We start from the raw sequence: 16,590 nt of genomic DNA, 5'->3' as shown, positions 1-16,590 counted from the left end.
CTCTTTATTTTAAGTTATCCTGCGTTAGTAAACATAGTTTTATTTTTCTCTTTATTTTAAGTTATCCTGCGTTAGTAAACATAGTTTTATTTTTCTCTTTATTTTAAGTTATCCTGCGTTAGTAAACATAGTTTTATTTTTCTTTTTATTTTAAGTTATCCTGCGTTAGTAAACATAGTTTTATTTTTCTCTTTATTTTAAGTTATCCTGCGTTAGTAAACATAGTTTTATTTTTCTTTTTATTTTAAGTTATCCTGCGTTAGTAAACATAGTTTTATTTTTCTCTTTATTTTAAGTTATCCTGCGTTAGTAAACATAGTTTTATTTTTCTTTTTATTTTAAGTTATCCTGCGTTAGTAAACATAGTTTTATTTTTCTCTTTATTTTAAGTTATCCTGCGTTAGTAAACATAGTTTTATTTTTCTCTTTATTTTAAGTTATCCTGCGTTAGTAAACATAGTTTTATTTTTCTCTTTATTTTAAGTTATCCTGCGTTAGTAAACATAGTTTTATTTTTCTCTTTATTTTAAGTTATCCTGCGTTAGTAAACATAGTTTTATTTTTCTTTTTATTTTAAGTTATCCTGCGTTAGTAAACATAGTTTTATTTTTCTCTTTATTTTAAGTTATCCTGCGTTAGTAAACATAGTTTTATTTTTCTTTTTATTTTAAGTTATCCTGCGTTAGTAAACATAGTTTTATTTTTCTCTTTATTTTAAGTTATCCTGCGTTAGTAAACATAGTTTTATTTTTCTTTTTATTTTAAGTTATCCTGCGTTAGTAAACATAGTTTTATTTTTCTTTTTATTTTAAGTTATCCTGCGTTAGTAAACATAGTTTTATTTTTCTTTTTATTTTAAGTTATCCTGCGTTAGTAAACATAGTTTTATTTTTCTTTTTATTTTAAGTTATCCTGCGTTAGTAAACATAGTTTTATTTTTCTTTTTATTTTAAGTTATCCTGCGTTAGTAAACATAGTTTTATTTTTCTCTTTATTTTAAGTTATCCTGCGTTAGTAAACATAGTTTTATTTTTCTTTTTATTTTAAGTTATCCTGCGTTAGTAAACATAGTTTTATTTTTGTTTTCAAGAAGTCAACATTGCTCTGTCAATTCAATTACAATACAAATACTTGTTATATATTTATCTATATGAATAACATATGCTTATTTATAATTTTCTGAAAATAAATCATGTAGCTAGTCTTCTGTTCAAAAACATGTTTTTTTTTATACCACGTCGGTGGCAATCAAGCATACGGCCCGCCTGATGGTAAGCAGTTACCGTAGCCTATGGACGCCTGCAACACCAGAGATATTACACGCGCGTTGCCGACCCTTTAAAACCCTGTACACTCCTTTTTTGAAGAACCCCATACTGTAGCCCCTCGGGAAAACCTCGGCAGGGAGCTCATTCCACAGCCGAAGCGTCCGCGGGAGGAAATTCCTCTTAAACCGCACAGTACGCGACCATTTAGGTGCTAGGGTGTGTTATTTGTAATGTTTATTAGTTCTCAAGTATTTACCAAAGATATTAAGTTTGCCTTTTCTTTTGTACATTAAGTTTAAACAAAGATAGATATAACTCCTATTATATTCTCTTTGGTTTAAATAAATAAAATGTTTGAGTGTGTATGTTTTTCTCGTGTTTTGATAGAATAGGAAGCTACTGGAAGAAGTCACAGGTTATTTCCAAGGCCTTGAGATGGTATCCACATCTTTGTAATTCAGATCGGTACAGTTGCAAATATAAATCTGTTGTCACTAGTGCATCCTATGAATCTTTATTAGGTTGGCGACACATATTGAATTTTGTAACATAATGTAGCTAAATGGAGAAATGACTAATTCATTAATCGCAATTAAACTATCGTGAGACATATTTCAAAATATTTATCAGTACGGTTTTTACTCACTATTATTTTTAGTCGCTTTTGGCGACATGTTTCGGATTCTTTGGGAATCCATCCTTAGGCACGAGACCCGCGGCGGTTGTACGTCGTGCACTGCGACTAAAAATAATAGTGAGTAAAAACCGTACTGATAAATATTTTTTCTACTCGTCGAGTATAATCTGTGTATTACAACTTCATATGCAATACTACAACACTACTCTTTTCAACGTTGGATAGTCTATGGCACTTCCGACTCAAGCATAAGAATTTTATCGATACGGTTTAGTTAATTATAATTTTTTTTAAAATAGAACGTCATACATTTCGATAAAATATTTCCTGTTTAAGGAGACTCGATTCAATGAAAATTAGCCTACTTAAACACGTTGCTGCGTCGGATCTGCTTTGTGATTGGTTGGCCAACAAAAACATTTTATTTTATGTTGTAGTAGAAACAATTGCTTCATAAGTCAGAAACACGCATGTGACACCCTTCATATAGCAACATCCATACCCTACGAAAACAGCTTGGCGTTGCTTGTTAGTCTCCATAGGCTACAGTGGCCAAAATCGAGAAAAAAACTGTCTTAAAATTGAATTTAGCGCGGAGCAGGTACCAGGGCCTCATGAGTTACGAGGAGGTGTCGTTGACCAACCCGCCGGGGGCGCCGGGCCCGGCGGCCGGTGCGCGTACGAGCATGAAGGTATCGCGGGTCGCGGCAGCTCGCGTATCTTAGCTGTATACTTAAGTATATGATTCTACTAGTTGAAAGTATTTTTTTTTGTCTCGTAGAAAAAGTATTGTATACAATAGTGATATAATCAAGCTTTTCAATCTCGTACCTTACTTAAGCAACTCAGCAAGCTTCGTTGCTTAAACACGGTACTCGACTGAAAAGCTCTCTATTATATCACGATTGTATAAAATACTATTGACAATTCATTGTAAAATCATAACATACATCATCATATGTGGTATTTTCTATAAAAAGGGACCTTATTGTCGATGGCGCTTACGCCGCACAGCGTCTCGCGGCATTGTATTTATATCGGAGCATCGTTTATAATGGCGTAAGAGCCATCGACAATAAGGTCCCTTTTTATAGAAAATACCACATTCAGGTAGGTAGTTTAACGGCTTACAGTCTGTCAAAAAAGAGTAGAAATTAAAAAGTGGCAACACTGCTGCGAACGGCTATTAAAGCTTACAAATAAATTAAAAGTGGAAAAATTCACTGTCTAAGGTGGGACTTGAACCCGTGTCGTGGGTTGGGAATTCGCGCCGCGATTCACGCACAACGAGGGAGAGGAGTGTTAGGGTCGGCAACGCGCATGTAACTCCTTTGGAGTTGCAGGCGTACATAGGCTACGGAGACTGCTTAACATATGCTTAGTCTGGAGGGGCCTTTACCTACCTACACGTAAAATAATACATTCATAGCTTCAAAGTATTCAAATACATGCGAAACAGGATCCCTAGAGGACACACACGTAAACACAGACACATAAACTAAGTTATTGGCATGTCAGGCATAAGTATATGTGCATTGTTTATTACCACTAGGCACCTACAGTCGCCATCAGATATATCGGAGCGGCCAAGGTGCTCACAAATATCTGAACACGCCTCTATTGACAAGGCGCTAGGTGCGTGTTCAGATATTATTGAGCACCTCGGCCGCTCCGATATATCTGATGGCGACTGTACAACTTAGTAGTTGTAAGTTATTATTTTAATATGATAAATACCATTATCCAATTTGTAATATTGCGTATTATGAGTTATTTATGGAAGATGTGTAATGTGTAGAACAGGCATGTATGATGTTGTTTTAGTATGACCATATGACGATCATTACGAGATACCTTTTTTTGTTTGACATGAATTCCATTATTTATTTAGTTTTAATTTGACGGTAATTTTCCAATACCTTATAACTTATAATTAGCCTCATGCATGAAGTTTATATTTGAACGAAATATGTTTTATTCGGATGTTTGTTACCGTTATATCATGTTACAAATGCATTTCCGTTTTTAAATTACCATTTAATTACTTAAAATTATAAATAAAAAGTACAAAAATTTGCCCGCGAAAAGCTAGTGAGTGAAACGCTCGAAACGCCACGTGACGTCACGCGTTCGACAGATTAGTGTCATTAGTAGCAAACGTCAGTTGGGCCGCCCAACGTGTGACGTCATCACGCTCTGTCGAATTCGCGCCAAAAATTATAAGCGTTTCAACCGCTCAAAAATTTTCAACATTTTAAATAATTTTTAATAAAATAATGTTAAGGTTTACAAAAGTATTTTTATCATTTCCGGTGTTCCAACGATATAAATTATGAATCCAAAAATAAAAATAAATTCATGCATGGAGCTAATTGTTAGTTTTTCATAATTTGTTATCATTGTTGACATTCTATATTTATACGTTTGCATGCCAAATAATTGACGATCATAATATAAATTCATATAAATTAGTGTAAGAATAATTTATATTGTAATTTATCATTATGAAATAAATAAACTAAACTAAACTAAACTATGAAGAATCGATCAACTAGGTATTCATTTGCTTATGTCCCATAAATATTTCCATGGTTATCTAAAGATTTTACTAGGTAAGTACTTTAATATTTTTAGAGTTTCGTACCCAAAGGGAAAAACGGGACCCTATTACTAAGACTCCTCTGTCCGTCTGTCACCAGGCTGTATCTCATGAACCGTGATAGCTAGAGAGTTGAAATTTTCGCAGACGATGTATTTCTGTTGCCGCTATAACAACAAATATTAAAAAGTACGGAACCCTCGGTGGGCGAGTCCGACTCGCACTTGTCCGGTTTAACTAGTCTTTATACGTATAAAAAAATTTAAGATATCTAATATTGATACGGTTTTAACACCCCCCTGGCACTGAAATAACCAACTTGTATCACATTACATCTCAAAACTTTTTTGTAGTAGAAGAATTGCGTTGCGAGACTTGTATCTTTTCACATATAATGTTTTTGATGGGATTAAATTTACTCGTCAGTTTTTGAAAAATAATGAAAGCCTTCACGAGGGTGTGGTGAAATAGTAGATTGTTAACCAAGGGATGAAAGACACTCATTTCTGCCGAGGTATTTTGGCGCTCGAACGCAGTGAGAGCGCCAATAGTGCGAGGCTGAAATGATGCCTTTCACCAGAGTTAAACACTCTATTTTCATTTCGAATACGAGGAAAGTAAAATGCATGTGTTTTTTTAAAACATGACCAAGTATAATTTTTATGGTATTTTTTAAGGGTACCTTCAGTTAACAATTTAGGCAAAAGTATTTATGGAATGGAGGGTCAAATATCAGAATGGAAATTTTATAACAAATCCATTTAAACTCAAATTTCAATTGCTTATCGTAAAAAAAATAAAAATCATTTTCTGCACACCTTTTAGAACAACAATGACCCTGTTTCAGAGCATGAGAAATGAAAAATATATTTGCCTGTTTTTCCCAGTGTGTTTACGATGACTATAATTAAGTAAAACAATATAAATTGGTATAAACGTTATGTATTATATAAATTCCTTAGGCTACATAAACATTATCGCATTATGGCTCGCAATGTCAATCTTATACTTACAATAATTAGTTTATAATAGCTATATTTACAAGTACCACAGAAATAAATATACCATAAAAGACGAAAATGCAACTACTTCGCGTGTCCGAACCCCGACCAAGCGTCGAGGTTGACCGTCGCTCTTTACAGTCCACGCGCGTCAGTTGTTGCAGCCGGACGTCCGTGAAAACTTAATGCTTCGTTGCATGATAACTAATTACAACAGCCCAAAAATTGCGAGCACCCAAAGGCAAAAACATATTTCCTATCACAGATAAGTAATTTAAAAATTATATTATGCGTAAATTTTGTATGAAAAAGTCGGCACGCTTAGTTTTAATCGTGGTATTTGCGTCATCTCTAGCGTATATATTAAATCTGGGACAAGTACCTATGATGTACATAGGGTTGTTTAGGTATAGTTCGCTTACTTTATCATTAAACCGAATTTAAACTGTTGTGAGACATACTAGCATTAAAACCTAACCTAGACCTAGGCTCTCCGAAACATGTCGCGCGAGTGACAAAAACAAGTGAGTCTAAACCGTAAAATGATTTAATGTTTATCATTAAAGATTATGTTTAGCTATAAGCTGGGTTAAGGCAAATAAGATTTTCAGAATTTATAAGATATTACATTTGTGCTTCGAATTTGACAGCTTATGTGGATGGCTCTGTCCGTTTCCGTTCAATATGCGTACGGTAAAGCACAGCGCCATCAATTTCAGCGGTCAAACTAGGGGATCTGATTTTTACTTACATTTAACATCTCTTTCATTCAATAGCTTTTTGGTTTAGGCAATAGTTGGTTTTTAGGCCAGTAGGGTATATACAGGGTGTCCTTAGTCATTGGACAAAGCCGAAATGCATTAGGGTATTTAGAATCAGTATACAAAGTATCATAACCGGTGTAGCGGTTACGAAGAAATTAACAAATTACGTTTTTTTACTTTGGAGCAGCCTGTATGTGTTAATAGCTCCTGAGGTAATAAATAGTATGAAACCTTCTTCGACCTTGTTGATTATCTTTTTTATTTATGACCATTTTATGACATTAACAAGATTATGACTTTTGACAAATGTCATCATTTGCCGCACATTTTCGAACAAATTGTCGAACACACTGTTTCTTTTTGTTTTCGATCATTGGAATTAATTTTTGTTGAATTTTTTTATTTATTTTGTTCTAATAAAAAAAAATCGCGAGAAGTAACCCTACGTGGGTTTTCAGGGGCCAAAGTTTGTCCAAAGGCTAAGGTCACCCTGTATATATATATATATATATATGTGTGCTGTGTGTAATATGAGTATTATATAAGGACGGCAGATAACGACATTTTAATATTCGCACGCTTTTGGTAAGCTTAGGTAGCTCAGTTGGTAAAGACCGACTGGACTGGTGCACGGTGTTACAATAGGTTGCAAATTCGTCTTTCCACTTTCCCTTTAATTTAAAAAATGTAATATCGCTTCCAGGTGTATCTGCTAAATAAAAAAAATATTATTGCAGATGGTTGTATACTTGTGATATTTGTAGTAAGGAGTATAGTTTTATTCTGAATCTCATTTTTAAATAATAAAGTAAGCGAAATATGAAAATGTAAGGCTGATGACACACGATATCCTAATACGGCCTCCGGCCGGCCTCGAACTTTAAGATACGTCAAAAATTTGCTAGATACGATATGGATCGGATAAACGTCACTTTTGACACTGACATATCCGATCCATGTCGTATCATTAGCAAATTTTTGACGTATCTTAAAGTTCGAATTAGGCCGTTAGTTAAAGCGTACAGTACTATGTACACCACACATAACTGCCTAAATGCGAAGGCTGAAGGCTGAGCTCTACGTAGAGTCGAAGGACCGGAGCTCCCGAGAAAGGCGACCTTCTAGGCGAGGCCGAAGGCCGAGAAACGCATGCGCCTCTCTCGGACGCACCGTCCTTAGGCCCTACGTGGAGCTCGGCCTTTGCATTTAGGCACTTGTGCTATATTGGGAGCATACACTCGTAGACAGTAGAGTCACAGGTAGACTTCACATTTTTTTTTACTCTACCGGTAAAGAAACTGTACGTACCTAACTTTACTTGTGTACCTACCATCTCTAAAAGCGTAAATGATGACTCACGCTAGACCGCCCGGGATTCACCGTCCGTCATTTTCTAAGACGGCTGATCGGTGATCACGTGGTGCTTTCTATAGAAAACGAAGCGCCGGATCCCCGGCCCGGCCCCGGCCCGGTCTAGCGTGAGTCATCCTTAAGTCGATATCTTATTCATTTTTGACAAAAAAAAACCAGGTTTAATGGAACTATGGATTATGTAATACGCAGCTACACCTATACATAGATATAACTAGATCGGATCGGATTAAGATATTAAATCTCTAGTGCATCTGACATTATAATATGCATTATACAATGATTAGTATAAAACAGTAATTAATATTTATCATTATTTGCCACTTAGCTACACAATAACAGATTTTATAACGTAATAACATTTATTTTATGTGTGATTGGAAATAAGTTATTGCTTTGAATTGTAATTTAGTAACTACAATATGGTGTCAAAAAACAAAACATTGGTCCCTGACCCAGACGAATGTATATATATGGAGAACAAATGATATATTTGATTTGAAAAAATAACATAGCTTCTTAAGGGGTCCACTGACTATCAGTCCGCCGGACGATATCGGCCTGTCAGTGTTCGGAACTGTCAAATTTTTGTTCTAACTGACAGGTCGATATCGTCCGGCGGACTGATAGTCAGTGGGCCCCTTTAGTTCTTATTTTGTCATGGATTCGTTTAACCGTAAAATCAGTTTATTCTCCCAAAATAGGTTCTCCAAGTACTTTGTAACTGGTATCGTGTGTATACGGCCTTACAGAATAATGCTTTAATGACTACAAGGCATGTTATGGCTTTGCTTAAGTTACTAATTATATTTACAAATTTAAATTATCTTTTTGGTGGAATGTTAGTTCTACACACGTTGTACACTTTGTGTAAATTTACTTTATTCAAATGTCTTTCTTTAGTCGAAGAGTGGCACAGGGGTCTCTATTGTTTCCCATAATGTTTTAAGTCATAATGTATTGTTTGTCCACATTTTCGTTAGTCATAATTTGGTTTTTGTCAGAAACGAGTAACTTTTCAGGATTGCCATAAAACAAACCTAACCGATAACCTCACGAAAATCCTGAAAAGTTTATTCAAATGTCTTTCTTTAGTCGAAGAGTGGCACAGGGGTCTCTATTGTTTCCCATAAAGTTTGTTTGTCCACATTTTCGTTAGTCATAATTTGGTTTTTGTCAGAAACGAGTAACTTTTCAGGATTGCCATAAAACAAACCTGACCGATAACCTCACGAAAATCCTGAAAAGTTAACGGTTTCTGAATTATGACTAATGATAATCTGACAATCATTACATTATGACTCTCAATAATTATATCAAACTAAAAGGGACCCCGTGGCACAATCATAATTCTCGAAGACAAAGTGCCAGTTTAAAATACCAGAGCACACCAGCTGCGTATGCAGACATGCGCGTGCACGCACACGTCACGCAAGCGGTGTGCCATCTCTCATAAGGATCTATTTATTACAACCCGCATATGCACGTGCTCGTCTACGCACTCGCATCCGTTGTGATCAGGCCTTTAAAAGGCATTCATATTATAGTTAAATAATCTGAACTAGATCATAGTAATACTATAGTCTGAATTTTTGTTTTCTTTTTTTAGCATCGCTGGTTTCAGACGCTCTTCATATTGGCACAGAATAAGTAATAGTATTATCATACAGAACGGCCACGCACCGCCCCGCCCGCTTCGAATGACCTCGCCCCGCGACACCAGATTGACGGCCGTTTGCCGACCGCTCAGTACTGTTTTTAAGCAACTTACACTATGACGCATGTCGTGTATACAGACGTGCCTTTCACACATAGAAAAGCAAGTGATTTTTGATGTATAGCGTGTCCGCCCTGTGACATTGGAGGCACACGTCATTCCGGTGTGTGAGCATCTATACACGTTATGGCTCACACACCGGAGCGATGTGTAGCTATTAGCTTTCTTCAATAATTTTCAATGCCCGTATCATCTTCCGCGAACAAAATTACGAATGACGTTTTTCTTTCTAGACTTCAGTACTGTTTCTTGAATTATTTTATTAGTTCTTGAAGGATGCAGTTTTTCGATTAATTTCATCATCATCATCATTGGCCACAGCGTCTTTGCTGATTGCTGGGTCTATACATCGACTGCGATGGCGATTGCTGTATAATCCGACAGGCGATTGATATTTCTAGCAGCATTGATCACAGACGTCTTCTATGATCCAGCAGCTCTGCCAAGACGTTTCTGCTTGAGATGATCCAATGAGATTTGTCGTGCTTTGCCATGACTTCTCGCAAGTTACGACGCCACTCCGATTCATTAGGTTTTTGCCCGATTCCAGTATAATTATTACTACTGTGTGGAACTGTATTGTCAGAATAGTTCATTGCAGGATGAGGGGGTGATGGTGGTTGGATGGCTGGATTTGCCACGGCTAGGATGCAGTCTCCTCGAACAGTCATCAATTATTAATTGTAAATTTTACAGAACCAAAAGAAGACTGGTTCATGTCAGTAAAATTTACTCTCTGCGTTTCTGAGCTGATATAACACTAGCCCAATTTTTAGGATTCCGTACCCAAAGAGTAAAAACGGGACCCTATTACTAAGACTTCACTGTCCGTCTGTGTGTCTCTACGTCTCTCTGTCACCAGGCTGTATCTCATGAACTGTGACAGTTGAAATTTTGATGATGTATTTCTGTTGCCGCTATAACATCAAATACTAAAAAGTACGGAACCCTCGGTGGGCGAGTCCGACTCGCATTTGTCCGGTTTGTCATTTATCGGCATTGGGTTACTCTTGGTAGCTGAATATCCTTTGTGGCTAGTTGAAGTGATGGTTCCTTAGCAGGATGCAAGTTGCAACGGCCCCTCAAACGTTCTTATTGAATGTAAGCCTCTTTAATTATTCAGCTCCTTGAGCTCCCAGCCCAATTAGTATCTATAATTAGAATATGGCATGTTGTGGTTGGAGACAGGATTCGCCACAGCTACAAAATTGCGTCCTCGACATCGTATCACATGTTCGGATCAGCTACACTAATAATGCGAATTAAAAATTGCCTACTCCAGAGCACACAGTCGCTGTGGCTGAAATCGGTCTGGAGACCATCACATATCAATTGTAAATATCATAGCAGTAAGTTTTCTTCGTCTCTGAGCCATATTCGGCTATTTGGCCCCGTGCCATTATTCGGATCTTGGGAACTACTGTCAGTTGGAGTGATTCCTTGCAGGATGAGGTGGTGGTGGTGGTTGTAGAGCAGGATTCGCTACAGCTATGATGCTGTCCCCTCTAGCGGCTACCACTTGTGGTCGTTCTTCTGTGTCCTGAAACAGGCGACATTGTAATTAAATAGGAGAAAGAATGTAATAACATTTTGGGCGTTTTCTAAAGTAAATATTGAAAACCTGATTCTTTCAAATCTGGACATTCTTGGGCTCATTCTACTCTGAATCGACAGTATTCTCCATCCTGCCATTTAAAAAGATATCCCAAAATGTCCATGCCATTATGTCACGTTTTAGTGGGAACATTATTTTCACTTGTATGTGCGTGACGTATGTATTTTCACTTATATGTACAATTTTCATACAAATTTTTTGGATTTCTTTTTATCATCAGGATTGAATATGGTAGATATAATATATAGTGATCCTGAGTTAAAAGAACCCAAAAACACCAGGTTCTGTGAGAATCAGGTTTTAAATATTTATTTTAGAAAACTCCCTTTTATACCATTACCGATTGCAAACAAGCGTACGGTCCGCCTGATGGTAAGCGAAAACTGTAGCCTATGATAGCGTACACCGTATCAAAAAGGAGGAATTATTGCGCCTATTAGGTGCTTCTCGGGACCCGTTAGGTAAATGACAGTTGGATGATAAAAAGTAATGTTATAAAAATCAGGCTTGGAGCTTTTGAACGCAGCAGATTTAACCTGTTCCTAGAGTGAGAAGAAAATGAAGAAAAGAAGGAAGTATTACCGGTGGTGGTGTACTGGTGCTTGAGTAAGAACAGCGTGAGTCCGCGTCGTCGCTTTCTGCCTTCACGCCCCACCAGCTGAAACGAGCAATATCATTACTACAACGCCATTTAATGGTATCAATGAGAACAATAAGGTCCTTCCAGTTTTGGCGAATGCTGCTCACGCACTGCACCGTTCTACCGGAACACAAGGAGCAAATAGCGTAATAGTGGTGCATGCATTCGCGCGCATTCACCAGATCTGGGAACACAAAACAGAAGACGGAGGTCTCGTTAATAAACACCTCCTCCTTCTTGCATCGGTTTCGTCATCACTGAGGGTCGTGGTAATTTCTAGGGAGCAGCTTTTCTTGGACAATAAACACCAACAACAATCATAACTAAAATACCATCTACAAGTGAGACTGAAAAGATATGTAGCTTTTAATGACAAAAGGTACCTTATGGCAGTTATGGCAACCGCATCGATTTTTATATAAAAAGATACATATATTAACTAGTCCCTGGTTCCAGTTTACCTGTGGTTTGAGTTGCTCCGTGCAGCGTCAGGACTGGCGCGGATGCCGTTACCTTCCTCGCCATCCTGCACAAACAAGAAATATGTAATCTTCGTTCTCATCACATCAGTGCAAACACCCAACTACTCGTAAACTTACTAGTGATATCCAATTGGTATAAATTGACAGCAGTTTGAAATGTTTTGAAATTTTCGTATATCGAAAACGGAAAATGCCTTATTTTCATGTATCCCCTACTTAATTTTTTGTTGAATTTCAAAAGGTGGATGGTAAATAGAACAATATAAAAGCGGAAAATGAAAATAAACAAGATTAGTCTTTTGAAAATATTGGACTATCAATAATCTATCAAGGCGCACATGCAATCTAATTAGATTTAACCATCTTCCGAAGGACTAAAGTCAGGCAAAATGTTAATAAATTATTTCTACTTACCAGAACCAGTACCATTCCGAGTGATCTAAATAAAGAAGTATATAGTGAAAATGCAACTGAACGTGATAAAGCGTTTGATAGTGCTATAAACATGCTTACCTTTAAGATAAATAATGTGAATGCAAAATAAAGTTACATTAAGATTCATATTGGATCTGATGCTAATTGGATAGATTATGTGATATAGTTTAAATTAATAATTTAGAACTTATGTCCATATCAATTACAGAGTATTCATTTAGGAGTGCCACAAGGATCAATTATTAGGCCATTTAATTATAATTATGGAGAAGACTTATTAGAATCTATGTGGTGTAATGCAAGATAAAAACTAAGTGAATGTGATTTCGTTCGTTTGTTTTTTCAAACTAGTTTTAATTGACATGTGTAATTTTAGAGTGCTAATCAGTATAAGATAAAAGGGGGCTAATACTGAAATAGCGGGTATAAACTATAAACTTTGCATTAGTTAATTGAAAACATATTATTTCAGAAGTAGAAGTTGTGCACAATAGAATGATTGCCCTTATAACACGAGACTATATGGTTAGTCCACATGTTAAAGATAATTGTTAATAAATCAATATTTATGAGATTTTGTGCTAGGGCCCGGTAGTTTGTTATATACGTCTCGATTATAATTTTTAATTAAGGATGATTCACGCTAGACCGGGCCGGGGCCGAGCCGGAGCTTCCGGAGCTTCATTTTCTATGGAAAGCAGAGCACCACGTGATTACCGATTAGCCGTCATAGAAAATGACATGTCGGACACCTCGGCCCGGGCCCGGCCCGGTCTAGCGTGTCATCCTTTAGTCGGGTATTTGGTATAATGAAAGTGTTGTCTCATTCTACCAGATAGCTGTGCTTCTCTGCCAGAGTCAGTGTTGTTAAGAACGGTCAGAAGAGGCCATTTGCTCAGTTTTGAGCAGGACTGAAGATGGACCTGAGTGACCTCAAGGGGTTGTTAGATCCCTAATAAGCCTGAAGGTCTAGGTCAAGGTCAGTGCTGGTTAGTTAGTGCTAAGCTAGCCAGTAAGGTTACGTGAGTGACCTAGCGAGGCAGTTAAACCCGTTGTAAGCCTGAAGTACTAAATCTAGGTCAGTGCTAGTTAGTGTTAATTTAGGCAATGAGGTCCACGTAAGTGACCTGGCGAAGCCTGTAGCTCTAGGTCTAGGTCAGTGCTGGTTGTTAGTTCTAAGCTAGCCAGTGAGGTCAACGTGAGTGACCTGGCGGGGCCGCTTAGCGGAGGTCGCGTCATCTTCGGCCTCCTCATTGCCAGCCGCCGTAGGAGGAAGGCTGAAACAAAAGGCAATAGTTAAAGCACCATAGAAAAAGGACAACGTTCCAAATAGATGACTGAAAAAATAAATATTTATTTTAGCACGATATAGAATAATAGAGGGCAAAGTAGAGGGCAAAAGAGGTAGAGGAAGAAGGAGGCTAGCCTGGATGGACAATATTAAAAGCTGGACTCATATTAACGACGCTGCCAACCTGAGCAGATTGGCACAGGCTAGGAATAAGTTCCGAGAGATGGTCGCCGACGTCCGATGAGGACATGGCACAAGAATAAGAAGAAGATTATATTCTATAGATACAAAGTTATGTGTACCCGTGCTTAGAGTAATGGAGACCAGCTCGCCGCACTAGTTGGCGTGCAAGAGGGAACAGCTCGTCGCGGCGCGTCAGCAACGCGGGAACGCAGCGGCACATTTGTGCTGCCGCTTCGTTTACCATCACCTATAAAGGAGGATAAAACAAGATTAAATACCCGTCACCCGTTGACCACGAACGCTGTAAAGGGTTCGAAACGTCGGGATGTATTATAAATTCAATATACGCGATATAATCCGTTTTTATAGTTTTATTTCATGAGTAACTATCGCGGTAACCGAAGACAATATTAAGATTAAATAATTTTAAGAGTGTAAACTGTATACAATTAACAAGTCAATTAAACCGATTGATAAGTCTATTTCTCAGACATGCTCATTTAAAGGGTTTGAGCCATTTTGCGATCAATCTCAAGTTGTGAATGTGTGCGTGTCGTCAACACGGAGAAATTGGCGTCTTATGGAATCACAGTTTTTTCTTAGCAGCCCTACCTAATTGCCTATCTTTCAACCCTGTGGTGGAATAGATTTTTTAAATATATATAATATGATAAATAAAAGAAATGATAAATATTAAAGTAGGTATAAATAATTAAGTGTATGAAAAGAATAGTAGTAAAAGTATGATTACCTCATGCAGCGTTAAAGGCTTCTCCGGTTTCCTCTTGCAGTCGAACCTGCCATATATCGCCGCGTACTTCCTAATCTCCTCCATCCTCCGCGGATCCGCCTCCGGCATCATCATCACCAGCTCCAAGTCTTTACACATCTTCTTCTTCGTGTTCTGAGGCTTTGGTTCTAACTGGGGCAAATGCTTGCTTAACTTCTCTGCCGCAGCCGCTAATTTTTGAACATGAACGTCTAGTAAAACGGGTGTTAACTGGACTGGGGATGTTACTGAGCTTGGACTAGAACCGGCTGAAGGAGGACAGGCGGATTGAGGAGAGAAGCTTCTAGCGGCGGTGGTTGTGACAGGGGCTGCCGCAGGGGACGATGGTAGGACTATTTTTGTAAAATTGTTCGTATGGACTGGACTAGCGTTAGGTTGAGAAGCTGTGCTACCACAACTATTTTCCGGTGCTCCGGGGGAAGGACTGTACATTGGCCTGCTTTCAGGAGAGCTGACTGTACGTGGTAGACTAGGTAGAGTGGGCATGTTGAGTAGTCTTTGGTTGCAGACGAAGGGGTTTTCGGTGGGACAGAGAGGGACGATGGGGATTTGGAAGAGGGCGGGGTTGTTGACCCATTCTTGGAGGGCTTTCTGGAGGCGGCGGACGTGGAGGGGCTTAGACGCCATGCCGACGAGCGCCATGATCTCGAGGAACTCTTCTTCGCCGGCGTCGCAAAGTTGCTGGACGTCGTCACCGCCTGGAATGTAAATTAATCAAGTTATGTTTTCGGATTTAATTCTATGTATATACTAGAGTCCACGCGTCTAAGCTAACTTTGCACCATCTTGAATAGAACAGCGTGAACGAGTGCCATTATAAATGCAACATTCTCATAGAAATTTCACATTAATGCAAGACATGGCCACACTTTGTCACTGCAAATGCTATGCAGAGTTAGCTTGGTCCGACTCTAATGGTTTTGTAAATTAGTTACAAACTTTAAATTTACAGAAACCGAAAAAAAAATTTATATACACCTAATACTCTCGTTGATTAGTCAGTTTGTCGTGGTTTCATCATTGACTTATAGTTACATATTACTTCGTAAAGACGGGCCTTACGTGCACTACGAAGTGGGCCAGTTCTTTTGTGCGCAAATCGCGTTTGTGCACATGTTCGTTGGTGCGCATGTTCGCTCGGCATTATACTATGATCGGGCCTATCTTTATTTTTACTTTTTTCATTTGGTACCTTTTTTGGTAAGATCTTTATATTTTCCACATAGGTAAATTTATTTCGTTCACTCAAATAATTACTAACATTCTTGTATGGGAAATGAATATTCCCATTTTCCAAAATGGAAACTTCCTTTATTTTTTTCCTAATTTTCAAAAATTCCCGAGAATTCTTGTTATTTTTTTTAAACTTCTTGTAAACTTTTCGCAACTTGCACAATTATAATACTAACATGATTGAGCATTAGAGGCATAATACTCGTACTAAGGTACGATTGCGTTATATGCCATTACAATATTCTACAAAAAAGTCCCTGTAACGAGCACTAGACTGAAAAACCTAGTTTGCATAATCGCAACTCGCAAAGAAAAGCATTTCAAACAAATAGGATTAACTATCTTCGAAAGCCCCTACACTTTCTCAAGTCCAAAAAAATTAACCAATTCATCTAATCCCATACCAACATTAATATGCAAAACTGGCAGGGCAAGTTCATTCCGCTATCATTGTTCAGCAAAAACGTGTGATTCAATAAAAAACTTCAATTCACACATTTAATT

General features: G+C 37.7%; 1 protein-coding gene across 1 annotated transcript in view; it reads right to left on the bottom strand.

The window, feature by feature from the left end:
- Window positions 1-10,834: 10,834 nt before the first annotated feature.
- The window catches only part of LOC134749650 (NGFI-A-binding protein homolog), a 34,026-nt gene continuing 28,270 nt past the window's right edge, over window positions 10,835-16,590 (bottom strand). Inside the window, exons 3-8 of the mRNA XM_063684696.1 lie at window positions 14,815-15,551; window positions 14,183-14,310; window positions 13,797-13,866; window positions 12,134-12,198; window positions 11,615-11,690; window positions 10,835-10,957 (exon numbers count right to left, since the gene is read on the bottom strand). Of these exons, the coding sequence (XP_063540766.1) occupies window positions 10,841-10,957; window positions 11,615-11,690; window positions 12,134-12,198; window positions 13,797-13,866; window positions 14,183-14,310; window positions 14,815-15,551 (1,193 nt within the window). The 3' untranslated portion in view covers window positions 10,835-10,840. The remainder of the gene's footprint in view (window positions 10,958-11,614; window positions 11,691-12,133; window positions 12,199-13,796; window positions 13,867-14,182; window positions 14,311-14,814; window positions 15,552-16,590) is intronic.

This window comes from Cydia strobilella, chromosome 1 (assembly GCF_947568885.1).
Source record: "Cydia strobilella chromosome 1, ilCydStro3.1, whole genome shotgun sequence".
Taxonomy (NCBI): Eukaryota; Metazoa; Arthropoda; class Insecta; order Lepidoptera; family Tortricidae; genus Cydia; species Cydia strobilella.
Note: the sequence above shows the minus strand (reverse complement) of the source record. Positions and strands in the feature narration are given on the sequence as shown.